This window comes from Macrosteles quadrilineatus, unplaced genomic scaffold (assembly GCF_028750875.1).
Source record: "Macrosteles quadrilineatus isolate MER2022 unplaced genomic scaffold, UCM_ALF_1.0 Scaffold_2__2_contigs__length_208266976, whole genome shotgun sequence".
Taxonomy (NCBI): domain Eukaryota; kingdom Metazoa; phylum Arthropoda; class Insecta; order Hemiptera; family Cicadellidae; genus Macrosteles; species Macrosteles quadrilineatus.
This window is the reverse complement of record NW_026542595.1, coordinates 87434686-87452619: the sequence shown is the minus strand read 5'-3', so window position 1 is coordinate 87452619 and position 17934 is coordinate 87434686. Positions and strand designations below refer to the sequence as shown.

Genomic DNA, 17934 nt, shown 5'->3' with positions numbered 1-17934 from the left:
TTCTATATTCATTCTACGCCGATTTTAAGTGAGGCTAATTACGCTTGTATAATGGAGTGTAACCCACCTTTGTCAATATGAATGCGCAACTAACCTACCTAATTAAAGGGCCCGCCAGCTTAAAATGCTGAACTAACCTCCCCATTTATGGCAATGGCCCTGGGCTTGCCTTTACTGGGCACATGCGGCAACTGAAACGCCTTGGCTGGGCACATCCTTTATCTTTGGCAGGGAGGGTCTGCCCCCCCGGTTCCAGGAATACCTCACGTAGCCAGTGAACTAAAGACGTAACTAATGAACGTAAGACTAATAAAATAAATAAATGCATTTCTCCTATGTGCAGGTTTTATATCGCATATCAAAAAGATAGGTTTTACAAAATCTACAATGTTTAGATCCGATGAACACAAATATTAACGTGATAATCTGTACGAGATACACTACTGTCAATATCACGATTGTTTAGTAGTTCAATTTGTTGATTTATGAAACGATCCTTTTCTTTCGTTTTCCTGTCTGTTAGTGGGGCACAACATGTTTTACCTTCCCCGTAGTAGCAAACCTAAGCACTCGTTAAATCTAATGTTATTGAAATTGGGAATAAATAATGTCTTATTTATAGAAAAAATGTAACCAGACAAGTTGAAATTCGCTTCGTCTGCAGGTTTGCTGCGGTGGGTTTATTTTATTATTCTTGATGCTTTGTAGAAAGTTTTTCAAACATTGTACTTTTGGATATTTGATGTTTAGTTTGATAGATTGAAAAAAATGTGTCTTTGATAAATTTCTTCAGATGTCTAGGTCTGATAATCACAAAATTGAAAGTTCTCACCAGGTTTGGTTATTTACAGTGGCTTATCGTGAAATGTTGATGTGGCAGTACAAATTTTAATAAAAACAAAAGAATATACCACTGCTCTTCTATTGCTAATAGATATATTTTTATAACCTTTTACCTTAGAAAATATATTTATGGATGAGACCCTCACTGAAATAGTATAACAAGAGTAAACTATTGTACGTCACTTGTCCAAAATGTGTTTACCGGACTCATATGGTAATCCCGCACTCGACTTGGTCTCGCACGGGAACGACCACAGTCGTCCAGTAAACACTTATTTTCAGGACTAGTAACGTTGTGCTTGAGCTGCCATGTCTGATAGACAAGCGAAGATTTTTTTAACTAGTTGTTTGCCCGTTCTACGTACGGGAATCTTATAGTAAGTTGAAACCTTATATTCAGAACAGGAGTTGGTTTGGATATTTAGTGTGCATTTTTTCCAGATATGCTGGAAAAACTATTACTGTATAGGAATACATATAAACCTTAGCAAATACAATATCTGACAGTTTCAAAGCCAAACGAATGCTTCGCAATTAAATGTCACCCGATCGTGTTAGTCCATATTTTATATCTAATGATGAAATAAATTGCTTTACGGATCTATGAGGCATAGCCCTAAGGTAGGCCTGTAATTGAAAGTTACTTTTCACACTGGTAAAAGTACTTAAAATACTACCTCAACCTCTACTACCTACCTGAGTGGAAACCTTTGTAAGCTACTGTATTGGTGACGATGTTTAAAAAAATGTAAGTTTCCCAGCACCAATACAACACTGTTTCACGGTATTTCCCCCGGTCATCAAAACTCAAGAACAATCGTTGCACTTATTATTAATTTAACCGGTTAAGTAAGGCACAACGTTTTTAATCCCCCTTGGTTTGGATGTGCTAACAAAACTTTATCGGAAATGGTTGCGGTATTTGTATACAACTTTTAATGTAAACATATCAGTGACAGCTAGAAGTGAGAACTAATCCAAACAGCTGATCTTCATTTTATAAAATGTAATAGTAAACATTGGGAGAAAATTTGACAAAAATCTAACAAAATTGGGTTTTTGATCGTTCGTTATTTTGTTTCCAAAGAAGCGAGGCCATGTTTTTATAGCCCAAGACACTCTCACCAATCCAGTAAATACAGAAAAATGATTTGGACCTTGATCGGTAATCTATTTTTCTAGGAGTAGGCCGCGTAAAATGACATTTTGGCGTCACAGACGGAATCATAGAATGGACAAACAGACAGACAGACAGAAATTGAGATAAGACTCGTTTCAGCTTTCTTAGGCTATGAAACGTACAAATAACCAAAAATTGGATGATTCTAAGCAATTTACAGACAAAACTGTAATTTTATTTATATAGATTTCACACAAGAGGTTCATGTTGTTGCCAGCTGTCTTTCAAATGTGTGCTGTGTATCAAATCACTTCACTTATATTTTGGCTTTTGAAAAATTATCTAATGTTGGGATTTTAGGATTAACTTAACCCTTGTTTTGATTAACATGTAACATTGCACTTTCACTAGTCACTCGGGATTTTCTAGGAATTCATTGCCGCGCGCCGTCTGCCTTGCGTGGACCATGTGCCCAGCCAAGGCGAGGATTAGTGAACCCTTTTTGGCTTGTGCCCAGTCAAGGTTCGTCCATGGCCCTAGGGTCATTGCAATTATCTGCGCAACTAACCTACCACCGTTTAGCCACCATCAGAATCCAGCATTGTCTATTTCTGTATACAACACCCGAGACATTCATAATATACGCTACATGAGGGAGAAGTTTTCAATTACTTATACTTAATAAATTCTCGTCGCGTACCTTCATTATTATTTACTTATTATCTTTTTTTTTCTTTGAAATCAACGGAATCATGATAATGATTACATTTCTTGGAATATCGCTGGTAAACTAAATTACTTATATGTCTATGTATTTATAACCAAATTTATTTATGTCTGTGGGTCCGTATGTATTTTATTTATATCCAACCCGTACATCAGATACCACTGAAACCTTTTGATATTATTATTTATGAAATTGAAAAGTCTTCTGTCGTATTCTTAAACTTAAAATATCTGGGGGTTCTGCTTCTGGGGTTTCAAAGATATCACATTAGGTTTATGACAACCATTTTGTAGGCTCGAGTTTATCGAAGCGTGCTTTGAAATTGTTAAAGTGTGTTAGATCATTATGTAAATTAACACTGATCTTAACAAGAGTGTCCCTATAAAACTCTAAAACAATTATCTCTTGAGCAATCTGAGATTCTTTCATCTTAGACATAGGTTGGAAGGTTTAAAATATCAAAGAATTTAGAAAATGGCTCGAAGGACCAAAAAAATATTTGTGTTAATCAAGAAGTGGAGTGTACTGTATTTTATGGGTAATAACAACAGAAATAATGGATTGAAAAAAGAAGAAATCCATTCAATTAAATAAATATGTAGAATTAAATACAGTAAAGCCCTGCGACGCGATGATAGTTGTTCACCTATCAATTTCCCAAAAACCTTTTATATTATCAACATTATCAACAATAAAACATCTGGTAATTAATTAATATTAAAATTTTGAAAAACTAAGCATTTTAAGGAGAAAAGGTAGGTCTGGTTATAAGTAATGAAAATTGTTATTGATTGCAGTATATTTCATTGCAATTTCCAAACTGTAAACAATCTGCAATTTTAATATTTAATTTTGTATTTTAATTTCCGTTTTCTTCAGCAGTTGATTGCCAGAAATCAAAGGGATATTTTGTAAAACTATTAGGCATAACAAAATTAATTCATAACTTGTTGCTAAAGCGCGGGAAAAATACTAGTTTTCCTCATAACGGTAATTAAAATACCATTAACAATATCCCTTGCCCTGCGACGCGATGATAGTTGTTCACCTATCAATTTCCCAAAAACCTTTTATATTAGAGGGTGAGCTGTACACACATTGTAAGTAATGTAACGAAAATCCATAGATTACATGTTATTTTTAAATGTGTCATGCTCTAACTGCAAAAGCCATAAAAAACGTGTTATTGGACGTGCCACTATGATGTTCGGTTTTAACCGCTTCTTCGATCAATTTTTTTCTCTTCCCTCTAATAATTAGACGAGCGTTACTATTAAGAAATATTGTGCGCAGAACTTAAAAAATATTTAAAAATGTTAAATTACAATTATAATAAATTTTGACCCAACCATATAAACGAAGGTACCTACACTACAATAGTAAAAATTATTGTTTGAAAAATTGAAGATGTAACTTTTTTAGCAGATCTCATTCGTAAAAGAAATGTTAAGCGAATTAATTAAGTGATAACAATATTCCCTGATCCATTATGTCACTTGCATTGCATTCACTTTCTGGACATTTATTTGACCATTTATAAAATACTTACAATGTTATTAATGTGCCTTTTGAATCTGTGAATGCACATTGCTTTTATAAAAGAAATACATCCGCGGTGCATGTATGTAAGCGTGTAAGTGTATGTGTAATTGTGTATGTGTGTGAGTGTGGAGGGGAGGTGTTATGTTAGCGATTGACGACGGCAAAGTTATAGAGTGCCAACTCAACTGTACCGAGATGAAGATTAGTATGACAGGTATGATAATTATGTCTCTTAGATTATCTCTAGATGTATTTTCTCATCTGATATCATATGCGGTGCCGTGTACAAAAATATCCAGACTTTTTCTCGTAGTGTAATCACGTTTTGGTTTCATATCTGTTCTCTATTTGCTAGACGCGTTCCATCGTATCTTACTTGTATTTTGCACAAAACCAACTAAAATTTTGTTTATAAGTTTCGGAAACCGTAGAGCTTTGTATTTAACTAATTTTACACGTTTACTTTAATGTGAACGTAAGCATTCTGACGCATCTCTATTTGGTAGTCGCATCTTATCTTTCCCTGGAAAAGTGTTTGTATTTTTCACATTTTTGTTGAAAATATAAAGATAAACCCAGTAAATAGCCTGTTGACTCGCTTATGTATCTATATCTGAAACATCGTGGTTCGATGACCCCTTTTGGGTTTATTCGGCGACTGAAAGTTCATTCGGTCATTTCGGGACGTAGACACGGGCTTCTCTATTTTTGTCCATTGCCCAACTTTCCCTCCCCAGGGTGATTGTGTTTATCGTTTTCGTCACATAATTTATTGAGTAGACAAATCCTTGTCCAACTGACTACTCAAGGACAGCCATTAGTAAGCTAGCACGAAGCCCAAGGTCCAAATGTATACTCAAGGAAATGAAAATTTAACAAATCTGTTAAGGGGAGGTTTTTTGTTAACCTACTTAGTTAGGCAATATTAATAAATTTAATACAGGAACCAATAATAAATTTAAGAGAAAAACGTTTTATAGAAACTTATGTGTAAAAAAGAAGACAATATTCTCGTCGAATTCAATTAAATAGACAGATAATAGCACTTTTGCACAGATTGTGATGCACTTTTGCATGAGGAAAAATGAGCGAGTGATAAGATGAAAACCATTAGATCAAACAATACAGTTTATAGTAAATTTCCTCGTTTATTTTTGGTTAATCACAGGTGCGCCTGTTTTCCCTACCGGGAATGAAGTTGAAGTTCTGTTTTTGTTTCTAACAGATAGAACAGCTTCTGAATGTTTTTAATAAGCAGCTGTGTGACCGAGTGCGGCTCGACCAATGAGAAAGCTAGGCTTGCAGGTAACCATGGCAACGCTGGTTTATCCCCGACTGACCGAGTCGCCAAGGTCGTTGGCAAGCTGTGACGACTCGGTTGTCATGACAACCGAGAAATGCTTGTTCCTCATTGGCTGACACCAACTCATAGAAACCCAGTGTTGAAAACAGGCACTGGCTGGTGGTGTGTTGTTATCAACAATCAGTATATTGCCTACACTCAGTGGAGAGTTACCATTCGAGCGCGTGTGTTGGTGTGAACAGTGAAATGGTGCGTTTTATTTTGTGTGTGTAATCTATAATTGAAAAATAGTTTTGACTATTTTAACTTAAGACAGTTTATTTACTATTTTTTGGATATTGCTAAAAACTTGGTAAGTGTGAAATTATTATCAACATCAATTCCTAATATTAAGCATGTTTTTCGTTTTTGTGAAATTTGACTGCCAAGCATGACTTATTATACATAAAAAAATGTGTAATTCAGAGCCATAGGTAGGCCTACAGTAACTTCTAAAATACATTAGATATTTATTTGTGAACAATTGAAAATATTTGAACTTTTTATCTTGGGTTTGTTGCTTTAAAAAATTATAACTGTATTATTACTGTCATGGGTTTTATATAAGTGTAAGACAATGAAAGTAAAATTTTAAAAGTATATTTTACCAGTTGATGATGACATTACAGTTTTGTTTATCAACTGCCTTTATTCTGTCTGTAGTGTAGATACATGTGAAGCAAAACCATCATCATAAAGTGAACAAATTAATTAAGACCTACTGACTGTTTGTTTATATGTGTTTATTGCAGTCATATCTTTGAGCAGATAAGGAATATGGTACACATTTTCTTTACCATTCAACCTTTTTTTCCTTTTAAAATTTAATTCCACTTACTTTGTAATAAGATGGTAACTTCAATTGCTATAAATGAATTTGTTTATCATAATTGCAATGTAATATAAAATATACCTTGTTTACAACACTAGCTGCAAGTTTTTTTTACTGTAGGGATTGTAAAATTCAAAGTACCGGTAAGTTAATTAAACATTAGAAAATGTCTTTGAATTTGTAACATAAAAACCTTTAATTTAACTATTTATGAACTTAGAAACAAACCACAGTTTAAGGGTGACTCAATTTTACAAGAATTTAGCTTGTAAAATTATCTAATTCTATTATTATTTTGAACTGGGATTTTAATATTTATCTTAAGCAAGCAAACATACTTATTACTTAAGTTGTAATTGAATTGGAACATTTCTCAAAATACTACACTATTATTGATTACAAGATATAATTTATTTTATAAAATTGTCCCATGTCAGTTATTTTCAAAATAGTAATGTATATTTGTGTTTAATTGCTGAAAAGATTGCTTTCAAAGAATTTGTTTTAAACAAATTTTTTACTACTTGGGTATTACTACTTGGGAAAAATTTCAACAAAATTAAGTTAGATTTTATGATTAAGTTAATACATCTCATGCCAAGCCATCGTTAAATGAGAGACCGGTATATTATTCAATGTATAATTATGACAATTATTTACAATTAATTTTGTTTTGTTTTACTTGCCAGAAATGTCATGATCAGGTAGATTTTTGGGATACAGTTTCTTAACTGGCCTACGCTAATATTTATTGAAACTATCGATTCGATTAGTAAACCTTCATGCAATTTTTTCACCATCAGCAAGTTTGGTTGGTTAGGTTAGGTTATGATAGTTTAATTTTATAATAGATATATTTTAAAATATCGATTATTAATCAATATTTTCAATTCAATAGTTCAATAAATATTAGCGTAGCCCAGTTAAGAAACTGTACCCGATTTTTGTGATTTACATTAGAACAACAATTTAGTATATTTACATTTAACTGTCAACATAATTTAGTTAGAGGTCTAGTTGTATTAAATCCTACATTGTACAATAAATAGACCAAAGTTCAGTTAAACTTGCAGGAACATTTGGTAATTATTTCCCCCTACAAATTAGTTGGAAGTCTTATTTTGTCAAAAAGTATTTCATAATGTCAATCATGTCCAATTTCTACTACTAGAGGCCTTAGGGCCTTAGGGATTGTGATTAGATTAATTAGTCTTACTCGCATACTGTTTAAGCCAGTTTTGATTTATATTTTTTACAGTTTGTGTTTGTTTACAGGCTCAAAATGCCAGCGTTCTCAGGAGTTAATTCTGAATCTAATGAAGTAAGTTCACCCTCTGCAACTAATTAACTTTTATAAACTGTGTAGACATTTTGTGTGACTTTTCCACTATTTTAACTATAATCGTCTACTATTCAATCAGTACCAAAACTAAGTTTTTATCCCTTATGTGTGTTTGTTTGTTGGATTCAAACTAAATTCACTATCAATTGCCCATTGGGTTTTAACATGTTCCCGTGTGTACCGTACTATTTTTGGCATTAGATCAGTATTAAGCTATTGTAATTTGTCAAATATATCTGCTTGATCAACTGTTAACTTCAAAACCTTATTATTTTCATTTTTGTTTGGCGAGGGGGGCCCCTACAGATCACTACAATGAGAAAATGTGATCTCAATGTAGCAATACATTGTGCCTGATTTTAAGACTGAAGTTTTCGCATAAGTATTATTTTTTTGTGAATTACTCTACAGGGAAGTAGTATAACTGTAGGTGGCACGGTAAGACCTAGGCACGGGACCGATTTACTTTTTCATTTTGATGTCCCCAGAGGCCAAAAACACCATTCGTTCAAATTTTTATATACAACAATCAATATATAGGCTATATATATATGTCCTGAACTTGAGTGTGCGATAACTTGAGTATTTTTTTGTCCGATTTTGATGAAATTTGGATTAAAGGTGTAAGGCAACATGAACTTGGAAGATTTTGCAAACCAGCTTGATCGGACCATGGGAACGGGGTTTTACGGGGGGCTGTATGGGGTTAAAATTGGTTTTTCTCATTTTTGACTCTCAAAACATCAAATTTCCCAATTTATCTCTGAACCTTTTTAAGAGCTTAAAAACCCCAAACAATTTAGTACCTATATCAAAGTGTTTTTGTACCATTATTGGTAACGGAGAAAATTAAAAAAAAAATAAATTTCAAATTCCCATGTTATTCTTATGGAGAATATTGTAATAAGTTGTAGTTTGCTTGTTTATGGATACATTTTGATAAAACTTGGCAAATTTATTTAGCCTATTTTATACTAAACTATTAATTATTATTATTATTTTATGGCCAGCATTGGACCACTTAGGTCAATATAATGGTTAGATTCTTTTTAAATTCTCTCTCATCTTCTTGTCCGCCCAATACTTCTTCATTCTTTCCGACCGTTGTTTTCTTTCTTCTTCCGAAACCACTCTTCCTTGTCTCTGATTGTTTGCTCCTATTTGCAGGATGATATTTTTGTCTTTGAGTACTGCAAGCGCCTCTGACTTATTTTCCAAATCTTCTAATGATATTTTCAACTTTCTCATGTCCTCCGTAATCTCTGTAATCCTCCTAAAGTCACTCTTGCTATTCCACAACTTGTCAATTATTTTCTTGCTTATTCTATTTTCCGGTGTCCTTAAAAGATGTCCAATGAATGAAATTCTTTTCTTTTTAATTATTAGTATAAAAAAAAAAAACACACACGTTATTAGTTTCATTATAGCAGCAAACCTAGATATTTGTTTACCCTTAAATGTTATTTAAATAGATTTAATTGAAAATCAATTCAGACAAGTGGAAATTCGCTTAGTTGGCAGGTTCACTGTGGCATGGGTATTTTTATTATCATTGCTTAGATTTTGCATGGTTTCAGCAAAATAAAGTTTTAGCAACACTAGAAAATAATGGTAAATAATCACCACTGATCAAAGTTAAAGAAGTTAGTTTTCTATTAATTTGTACTCTTATCCTTTTATTTTAGAAACTTTGAATCAAATTTTTAACTGTTTTAATCTTACAGACAATTTAATTTATATTTTATCCAACATACATTCAATTTTGATATGTATAGATACTATCATACTATTTGCTTTTTAAACATGATATCATGTTTAAAAAGTAAATAGTATAATAGTAAAGGTGTTTGACAAGATGATGATTTGACTAGTAATTTAAAAGGAATCATTTTGAAAGAAGGCAAAGAATTTTTTCCTGTTATGTAGAGTATGGTAATGCAATGTAAACGGTTACAAGATATGACTAATATTAAAGAACAAAAAAAACAGAAGATGATCTCTTAATGTACAAACAATAATAAGGAAAACAGGCATAAGTTCAATATAAATAAATATATTATATACCTGTAAGTTAATAACTACTTTTTAAATCATTACAATAAAATTCCACTAGCAATAACTTAAGCATAGATTCAACCTACGATAAACAAAAATGAAAGACTTGTTTAACATTTTTAAAAACTACTTAATGAATTATATACTCCGATCAGTTCTAATGCATGTTTTGGTGATGTCCAGATGTTTGACCCTTCACAAGACTGGAGTATCTACAAAGCCACATCACTACTATCAGACTCGGTCTCTCTTTACGATGACGCCGAATTGTTTCGTCAAGTGGAGAGTGAATATCAGCCTCCGACCTACGGACTACCTCCAAAGACCATTAAAACAGGTAAATAACATCTCTCTTGCCATTAAAAATCTAACTTTTTTACTTAAAACTCTTAAGAACAAGCATTTGAAGTTATTTTTTCCCTGCATGGTGTAGCCTACATGACGATTTTACATGTTTGATCTCTAAAAGTATCGAGGATTTTAGATTTCATCACAACTAATACCAACCAAAAAATTAATTAATTTAAAAACTGAGAACTTAAATACTCTAGGTCTAGAGCTAAGTGGTTAGAGTGGTTGCCTTGAGATCCAGAGGCTGTTAATTTCTTTCTGAGAAGAATTTTAAACAGCTTTCATTTTTCATTTTGAAAAAGTAAGCTAAGTAAAACAAAATACAATCATTACTTGTCAATCTCTTGTTTGAGCGGGTGATAATATAAGTAACTTTAAGAGGAACAATAAAGAAACGTCATAACTTTAGTACAGTAGGCTACAGTATATGTCTCATGATTCTTGTCATTTACCTATTGAGCCTGAAAAGGAAAGAAACATCCAGTGCAAATTGACCCAGCTGTTCATGATCATTGGGCTTAGTCAGTAACAAAAGATACGCACAGATCATGTCACACCATTCTACACTAATCCTTGGGTTAATATAGGCACCTAGGTGGTGTCCCCATCTCCTGAAAAAGAGATCCTAGGTGGTGTTCCTGAAATACTTGCGATTTGTGATAAAATAAAACAAGTTTTTATTCAGTTGTCTACTACATTGTTTGGTTCATTATTTACTTGTTCCTCAGAGCCGCTGGCAGAGCTGTGTCCACCAGACGTACAGCACTACGGAGACTGGCAGTCCAAGTACATTGACCACTGGACACCTGAAGACTGTCTGTTCTGGGTCATACACGAGCTACATAACCTCAAAGTCGGCCGCAACCTACCAGAGGTAAGTTAACCACTACTCTTGGTCACATTACTCACATAACATACTTGTCAGTTAATTCTGGAAAAAACTGTTACTTTTTGGAAGGCAAAACTCTTGTAGAAATTCTAGATTAAATCAATAATCAGTTTGGTATCGTAGCTCCAAACAAAATAGCAAGCCAGATATAAGTGGTTTGAGGGCTGTTTCCTGAAGCCAGTGGCGGACCTAGAACAGTCACAAGGGGGGGAGCAAACGGGGGGGACTGTGGGACTTGGGGGTACCCCCCTAAAAATTAGTGTAAACTATATATCCAAATGGCAGTTTTATACTATTTCTTTGTCCAAAGTTAGTGTGACAAATTATTTTACGCAATGTGTAAATATATATATATATATATATATGTATGCCTGAGAGGGGGGTCAGTCGCCCCTCCTCTGGATCCGCCACTGCCTGAAGCGTTGGTAAAAATCTACAAAATCTGCTAACCGATTTTTTACTTACCAAAACCACTCTTCAACATTCAGAGAAAGTATTTAGTCATTTTGTTAACCCATTTGGTTAGCAAGATGCAAATTTTGAGATGTTCTAGTAATACAGCTGTGATGGGACGGAAACCTGTAAAAAATGACCAGGATTTTGTTATCAAAAGTACACATAAGTTCAACCCTTTAGTTGATAACACTAAGTTTTGCTTAGTTGTTGCTCATGATCCATAGTAAAACTTTCCTACTTACTGCCTTGGCTCCACATATCCAGAGTCAATTCTTCACCTTTTAGATTACCGGCCTCTTCGTCACTCACTGTCTTCTGCCAAGTTGACATTTGCACCCATCGTTCATATAGTCTATTATGGCTCAATTTAAAAAATGATTTCCTAGCTTGTTGCTTTGTCAACAGGTAAAAATTGAGAAATTGGCACACATCAACGGCGTAATGCTGAAACACATGAGTGCGGAAGAGTTTTGCCAAAACTTCCCTGACCATGGTAAGGAGCTGTACATGAGGCTGCAGAGGTTCAAGTCACCCTACGTTTACAACAGTATGTTCAGCGTAGACCAGTGGAACAACCCGAGGCATGAGGACGAGTACAGCAGGTATCGCATTGAACAGTCTCAGTCTCGTACAGACAACCACATGGACACCAGCAGTCCACCACATGAGAGTCACACACTCACAGACCTGGACGAGTCCCACTTGCACACTCCTGCGTTTAAATCATCTACAGCCACCGCCCCTCCATACTCCTCACCATCAGGTAAACACAATCGTGGTTATGATAAATATTTATACAAATTATTGTGGATATTTTCCAGTACAGCTAAAGCTGGAAAAACACTGCAAAAACCACCAACAGAACAACATATTAGTCAAACACAAGTAGAATAATCAAAAAAACAAAAGCTCATAAATAAAAACCCTGTTAGTAATTTTTGTCTGGCAAATGCTGATCGTTGTTTCTCACTTGAGGACGCGGGGTAGGTATCAAGATCCTGAAATCTCATGAAAACTCCATTATAGCAATATGTTGTTTGATCTGAAAGCTAATGCTAACCTTGTGTTGCAGAGGTTGATAGTGGTTACAAGTCAGATTCCAGTGAAGAGACGACAGTCAATGAGCCTCCCCCTCCCCCTGAGAAGAGAAGACCAGGCAGACCTCGCGGCACACGGAGGAAGAAGAAACCAGGTACTAAATCCTTAACATTCAAGGAAGTTACAGTAGTGGCTCTACAAACTATCACAACCTTAGGGACAGTTGCAGGGGATTTTCAATTGAAAAGGTTCCCCTTTTACTCATTACAATTGCAAAATAATTTGTAAATTAATTTAAAACTGCAAAATATGTGAAATTTCTGTTTGGGGAATAAATAAAATTTTTTAGAAAAATCTATCAAGTAGCAAAATATTCTGTGAATTTCATAAATTTAACATTTTTTTTACTTTCCATATTCAAAAGTCCTGCTATCACTGAAATTCATGTAGGTTTTGGCCTTTGCATCACGTTTCCCTGCCACTCTGTCGTCCTCTTCAAGTCAACTGCTCAAAGATTCCTCATGTATCTCTAATACTCGATCATTCCATTAAACCAAAGATTGAACATAAAAACTTTGCCAAAGTCATTAGTAAAGCTGGATATAAAATATATCAAAATAAAGTGAGATCATTAGTAAATTCTGTGTATTGATTACAGAAAAGCTTGGACGACTGTGGGAGTTTATCAGAGACCTGTTACTCAACCCATTGTACAACCCTAGCCTCATATGTTGGGAGAACTACGACGAGGGAACGTTCAGGTTCGTCCACAGTGACCGTGTAGCCAAACTGTGGGGCAGCAAGAAAGACAACATCGACATGAACTACGAGAAACTCAGCCGTGCCATGAGGTAAGCATTAACTGTCGTTATTGTTGATACCACTTTGGGAGAAAAATATAAGTTAACCTTTCCAGTAACAAATATACCTGCTAGTATTTTGGTGTTGAAGGATATATCTGCATAATGTTTAAACCAATGAGAATTTAAAATGTCAGCCAGTTCCAAAGACATACTAGCAAGTGTTTGTACGATAACCAGCTGGTTTGCATCAATATGGCACGACTTTCTGGCACTCTGTAGGAATGCTGTAATCTTTTATGGAGCAAACCACCCTTCTCGCGGATACAGATAAATTTTGTATGTGGACATCTTTCTAAAGCATAAATCTTGTTCAAATTTACCTATTCTTTTTCAAATACAATTTTGTCCAATAAATAAGATCAACACTTTATTACTAACCTATTGGTATTTTATTGTTGCATTGATGTTATTGTTGATCTTGTACAGGAAGATTTCCTTTACAAAGATTTTTAAATTCATAAAGGATGAAAAGGGAATGAATAATTTTAGTGAATACCTATTGAACACCATTAAAAGTGATTTTGACAACTATTTCACATTGTGATAAAGTAAGATTTTTGTAAAAATAACGTTTGTAATGCAAATAACTGCTGTTTCCACAATCTAAAACGAGAAAGCGAGTCACATAGCAAGTATTTGGCTGGTTTTGGAAGGTAAACACTATGTGCAAACAGGCTGAGATGAAGTAAACAGGCTAATAATAGATGTTATTGTTTGCTAAACTGACTCTGCTGGTACACTGATACTCTTAATTTGTACAAGGGATCCTGTGTTAGTTAAGTTTTAAACTACTAGATTTTCTAGTTTGATAGAAACATGTAGGTCCATCTATTTCTATCCAACATGGATGGATATTGTTTTTTTGCCACACTTAAGATGGACTGTAGTAGCCCGAAGCTAGTCATTTACAGTTCAACTAGCATAAGATCACTTGACGGTAATTTAAACCATTATATCTTAGCTCCGTGATTCAGAGGCTATTTCACCATAAGAAAATAAAGTACATTGATTGACAATTACTGTTGTCCATGAAGAAATTAATGTGATTCAATATACATTGGAGCTCGATAACACGAGCCTCGATAAAATGTCACCCTTGATAACAAGTGTCATTTCCAAATCCCCTTGAATTGATTTTACCCATAATAACAATATGTTAGTGCAAACCTCTATAGGAAGTCGACCTTGATAACAAGTCTTGGCATCAATGGCATTACAAAGAGTGATTTCTTATTTTTTGTAGTTATAACCTTTATTATGATTTACAGATACTACTACAAGAGCCAAGTTTTACTCCCAGTATATGGCAAGCGGCTTGTTTACAAGTTTGGTCCCACAGCTACGGGCTGGCGGTCAGAACGGCCCATCTTCCGTCAGGGGTAAACCTCACCTACCTCTCAGACAAACAGGGTACTGCGCACCTCGACCATTCCTAGTCCTATTGTTATGTTTTGTAGACTTAAGTTAAAGCCAGATGCTAAGACGTTTTTACACATGTGATTCTTCCTTAACCGTAAAACATAGCGATTGTAATCTCTTTTGTTTAAAATGTTGGCCATGAATTTGTTTCTCAATACAATTTACATAAAGTAACGTTTTGAATTTATGAAAAAAAATAGGATTAACAAGAAACATAGATCTCAAGGACAGAGTTATAAATTTTAAACTGTGAGTGTTAAATATTCTGATTAGAAGTTGTTTTATCATTCCTTTTGTTTGTAAAAGTTTTTGATCAAACCTTTTAATGTTTTAATGTTCATGGTTTAAAGTTCCTTCAACACATGACCGCCAAATTAAAGAATTTTTCTTAATCTCAAGTTTTGACATTAGATTTTAAAATATTCTTAGATTTAGTAATTTAAGAACAAATTTTTTGAAAATAAGTGATTTTAATTGAATTTTTTAACTCTTGGGGCCTACTTAGCTTATAAAATGATGCTCATGAATTTTATTGATAGAAGTATCAAGCTCAATGCTATTTGTAAAATATTTAAATAAAATGCATTCTATTTTGTAATATCAAATACATTAAAATGAATGGAGAATATATTCTTATTTGTCTAATTGGAGTAATTTTATTTTTAAGAAATACATGTTTTAAACGTAATTCTCTTTTGGTGGTTAGATGTGTACAACTTTTTTCTGTGATAATAAAAGTTTGTTGTATATAGATGTTAACATTCTACCACAAAATACCTATGTATATAAGCTATGTATACCATTGTTATCTTTATTTAGTAAGCCATTTGTTCCCAAAGGCAAATAGTTGATAGTTATCTTGAAGCAATTTTATGAATTTTGCAACAATTTGTATGAACCAAGTATTCTTAGAATATTTTTATATTTCTGAGTGTTGTTGTTTTAGCTTGCAAACGAAGCTAACTTATTCAATATTATTTCACGTTATATTTATTGTTAATTTTTTATGTTGAAATAAACTGTACATCACAGTAATGTATCTTCTTCATTTATTTCTTACATGTAGATAAACCTAAGGCCAATAGTGAGATTTTTCAGACTCGAGAAAGTGTTTCAAGTTCGAAACATAGTCGAGAAAAGGTCAAGAGCTTACAAAATATTTTTGCCAAAGGGGCAAAAACCCTTATTATTATAAAAAAGATAATAATAGATCAAGATAATAATAAAATAGAACACTGTAGTACTACAAAAATAGTTTGATTTAGTTTGCAAAGAAAAATCTACATTAAATTGTAAAATCAATAACAAGGATAGCTATAGAACACAAATCTGTCCAATGCAGATATTTAACTCCAAGGATGTTTTTTTACCATCAATAGTCAATCTTGGGTAAACAAAACTGTCTTACATACAACAGACCACTACATAAGAGTTGAGTACTATGTAAGACCAATTGATATAGTTTTTACTGAGATTTAATTTTTTGCTGGTATAAAAAACAAAAAAATATGTCTTTGGTGACTTTTAAATTCAGTTAAAAAAAGAAAAGGAGTTCCAGTTCCAGTAAATTTAAAGTTGGAGTTCCAGTAAGTTTAAGAAAATTGTGAAATAGTTTAAAGTAAGCCCAAAGCTGTTAAGTAATAGTTTGGGATCAACAGTTAGACTTTGAGGGCAAGAAACTTTTGTTTGCTTTTTTTCTTCCCATTAATATTAGTTGGACAATTATTGACGGTACAAAGTCCTACATCAATGTAATGGTAGTAAACGGGTGATAATAATGAAAACAAATCAATAATTATCAAAATAATATATATGTCGTTTAATATAAATCAGCATCCAGTTATAATAGCAGCTTATATTAATACAATAACAATTATTAACTATAGTATCACATTGTTTTTTAAACACTTAAGTAAAAAATTACCATAAACTGACATCAACCATTGAATATAATGCTTTAAAAATTGTATTTTTTATCACTCAGGAGACTAAAAGAAAACTCTGTTTTAAGGTGGTATTGGTAACTTATTCGACACTAATACATTTTTTTAAAGGGAATCTTAATGTAAACATACATTTAAAGTTGTTTTTATAGGCAATACTCACTAAATATAAACAACAAACAATGGTATTTTCAACCAACACATTAATTATTAAGCTATGGGTCGACCTGCCTATTTAAAACTTAATGATGAATTTCATTTTTTTTGTTCTCATCTAAAAATGACTACATACAACTTTGGTTTGAAGCTGTGAATGTGAGTAAAGAAGGGATTTGCTATTGCCATATTTAGTAATCTGGGCCGAACCACAATAAAGGGTCTTCTTTTTTTAAGAGGTTGGCAGCCTCTTTTAACCTTGCATTTGCCTGTTCACATAGACTATCTGCCCTTGCGTGGAACGTATCCAGCAAAGCGAGTGGTGAGCCGGTACAGTACAAAGGTGAACTGTACTGATAAATTTTATCAGTACAGTTATCAGGACAGTGACTAGGATCCAAACCCACGACATCGCTGCCTTGGGCCCGAAGTTCGTGACCCTACCGACTAAGCCACCAACTCACATTTTATATGTTCAGAATAACTAAATATTTGATTACCGTTTTTATATTCGCGAGACCATTGACTATTGGATACTGAAGTAAACGTCCCATCTATATAGACCAGCCGGAGCCAAATTTTTGTTAAAAAAGAACGTAGTTGTGTGAGCCAGTCACAGAATGCGCTAGTGACTCAATTTATATTTTCTGCCTTATTTTTTGTTGCTGACCAAGTTGATGGGTTATAACAGTTGCTATAACCCATCATAAGTCATCCCGTTAGTTTGAATTGGTAAAAAAGATTGTGTATTCATTCGACATAAATCAGTAATTAAGATCAGCACAATCTGTCGGTTGCTCACATAAACTATGACGGCTTCAGTTGGAAATATTTAACATGGGGATGGAATATCTAGTTGTATTAATAGTCAAAGGTACATTTAGACTGTTAAAGAGGCCCAATAAAGAAGATATGCAAATGAACCAAGAGGAATCACTGTTTTACAATTATTTAGAGTTTGTTTGCATAAGCCTTCCTTCCATGGTAAAACATCTATTTTGTTATACATTGACAAT

General features: G+C 33.5%; 1 protein-coding gene across 1 annotated transcript; it reads left to right on the top strand.

Moving 5' to 3' along the window:
- The first annotated feature begins 5704 nt into the window (after positions 1–5704).
- Positions 5705–15854, top strand: LOC128984033 (ETS homologous factor-like). Its single transcript, XM_054403314.1, has 8 exons — positions 5705–5887; positions 7682–7727; positions 9987–10140; positions 10883–11028; positions 11905–12262; positions 12572–12691; positions 13196–13388; positions 14669–15854. Exons 2-8 carry the CDS (start codon positions 7689–7691, stop codon positions 14781–14783), a joined length of 1125 nt encoding a protein of 374 aa, XP_054259289.1. The 5' UTR covers positions 5705–5887; positions 7682–7688; the 3' UTR covers positions 14784–15854.
- The last annotated feature ends 2080 nt before the right edge of the window (positions 15855–17934 follow it).

What these genes read in the sequence shown, in the direction of transcription:
- LOC128984033 (XM_054403314.1), top strand. Translation starts at nt 7,689, where the DNA reads ATGCCAGCGTTCTCAGGAGTTAATTCTGAATCTAATGAA. An exon ending in TTAATTCTGAATCTAATGAA is followed by an intron (nt 7,728 to 9,986) that starts GTAAGTTCACCC and finishes GGTGATGTCCAG; the next exon opens with ATGTTTGACCCTTCACAAGA. An exon ending in TCCAAAGACCATTAAAACAG is followed by an intron (nt 10,141 to 10,882) that starts GTAAATAACATC and finishes CTTGTTCCTCAG; the next exon opens with AGCCGCTGGCAGAGCTGTGT.